We start from the raw sequence: 1562 nt of genomic DNA on the forward strand, positions 1-1562 counted from the left end.
GCTTCTTCTTTTCCAATCATTGTGAAATTAATGATATACTTTGTGATTATCAGTTTCCAATTCATAAGTATTTTAGTTTATTTCATGAAAATTATGTTTTGGAATAGACTTACATTTTGATTTATGCTATACTTTCATTAAAACATTTCTAACACTTCAAATCTTATATCTCAGAAACACAACTTTATGAAAGTTTTCGTGTAAGTGGTAAAAATATATTACAAAGTAGAATTCCCTGTATAAGTGATGGGTACTATATGCAATATGTCCATGCTATTCCAGAATGTTCACTTTCTCTTCCATTTCTTCCCTAGAATTTCTCTGACCTCCTTGTTACGAAGAGTATAAATGAAGGGATTTAGAGCTGGAGTCACCACTGTATTCAGGACATGAACTGCTTTAGTCAGTTGCAAATCATCTTTGATGGATGTTCGAACATGGAGGAAAATTGTAGATCCATACCAGATGAGTACCACAGTGAGGTGGGAGGAACAGGTGGAGAAAGCTTTTCTGCGACCACTGGTTGAAGGGATCCTCAGAATGGTTCTGATGATATAGGCATAAGATATCAAAGTAATGAGACATGAACTCAGTATAACCACAAATGCAATCACAAAAGCCACTGTTTCCACTCCCTGTGTACTGGTACAGGCCAGGGCAATCCAGGGTGCAATGTCGCAGAAGAAATGATTGATAGCATGGGTGCCACAGAAGGACAAGGTGCTGATGAGTGCTGCTGGCACAGAAATGGCCAGGAAACCACAAATCCAGGAGCTAAGAGCCAGCTGTGCTGAGAGCAGACTGTTCATAATAGTCTGGTAGTGTAGAGGAAAACAGATGGCAAGGTAGCGGTCATAAGCCATGGCTGCCAAGAGGAAGTATTCTGTGCAACCTAATGAGAAAACCAAGTACATCTGAAAAAGACACCCCAAAAATGATATGGATTGACTCTTCCCCACCAGAATGGCCAGAGCTTTTGGGACTGCAGCTGTTGTGTACCAGATCTCTAAGAATGACAGGTTGCTCAGAAAGAAATACATGGGCGTCTGTAACTGGTGTGAAGTACTAACCAATAGCAAGATTGCCATATTACCACCAATGGTGAGGAGGTACATCACCAAAAAGAAGAGAAAAAGAGAAAACTGGAGGACCTGAGATCCAGGGAAGCCTAAGAGAAGGAAGTCTTGGGCTAGAGTCCAATTCTCTGTGATCATGGTGCTGATTTTCAAACTAGAAACAAATTTTCCTCACTGAAACTTAAAGTCCAGAAGTAAAGTCCTAGAAAGATGAAAAAACTGAACTCATGAAGCCTGACATTTAGATCATGAAACATGATACTACAGAAAACTAATGCAGAAAATTAATGTACAGTGATTTTCTGGGTATCCATTTACTAAGGTCACCCTAATAACTACATCATGGTTTGCTTTTGTGGTTATTCTGATTTCTAAGATTTAAATCCTGCTTCTGCCTTCCTGATACCATCCCAAGCCTATAAATGGTTAACTTTTTCATGCATTGTATTTTTCTAACTGCCACCTTTGTAGCACTTCTATGGTAAA

General features: G+C 39.1%; 1 protein-coding gene across 1 annotated transcript; it reads right to left on the reverse strand.

The window, feature by feature from the left end:
- Nucleotides 1-287: 287 nt before the first annotated feature.
- Olfr308 (olfactory receptor 308) lies at nucleotides 288-1214 on the reverse strand. The gene has a single exon (NM_146621.1). It carries the CDS (start codon nucleotides 1212-1214, stop codon nucleotides 288-290), a length of 927 nt encoding a protein of 308 aa, NP_666832.1.
- Between the last annotated feature and the right edge of the window lie 348 nt (nucleotides 1215-1562).

Source organism: Mus musculus, chromosome 7 (assembly GCF_000001635.26).
Source record: "Mus musculus strain C57BL/6J chromosome 7, GRCm38.p6 C57BL/6J".
Taxonomy (NCBI): domain Eukaryota; kingdom Metazoa; phylum Chordata; class Mammalia; order Rodentia; family Muridae; genus Mus; species Mus musculus.

What these genes read in the sequence shown, in the direction of transcription:
- Olfr308 (NM_146621.1), bottom strand. Translation starts at nt 1,214, where the DNA reads ATGATCACAGAGAATTGGACTCTAGCCCAAGACTTCCTTCTCTTAGGC.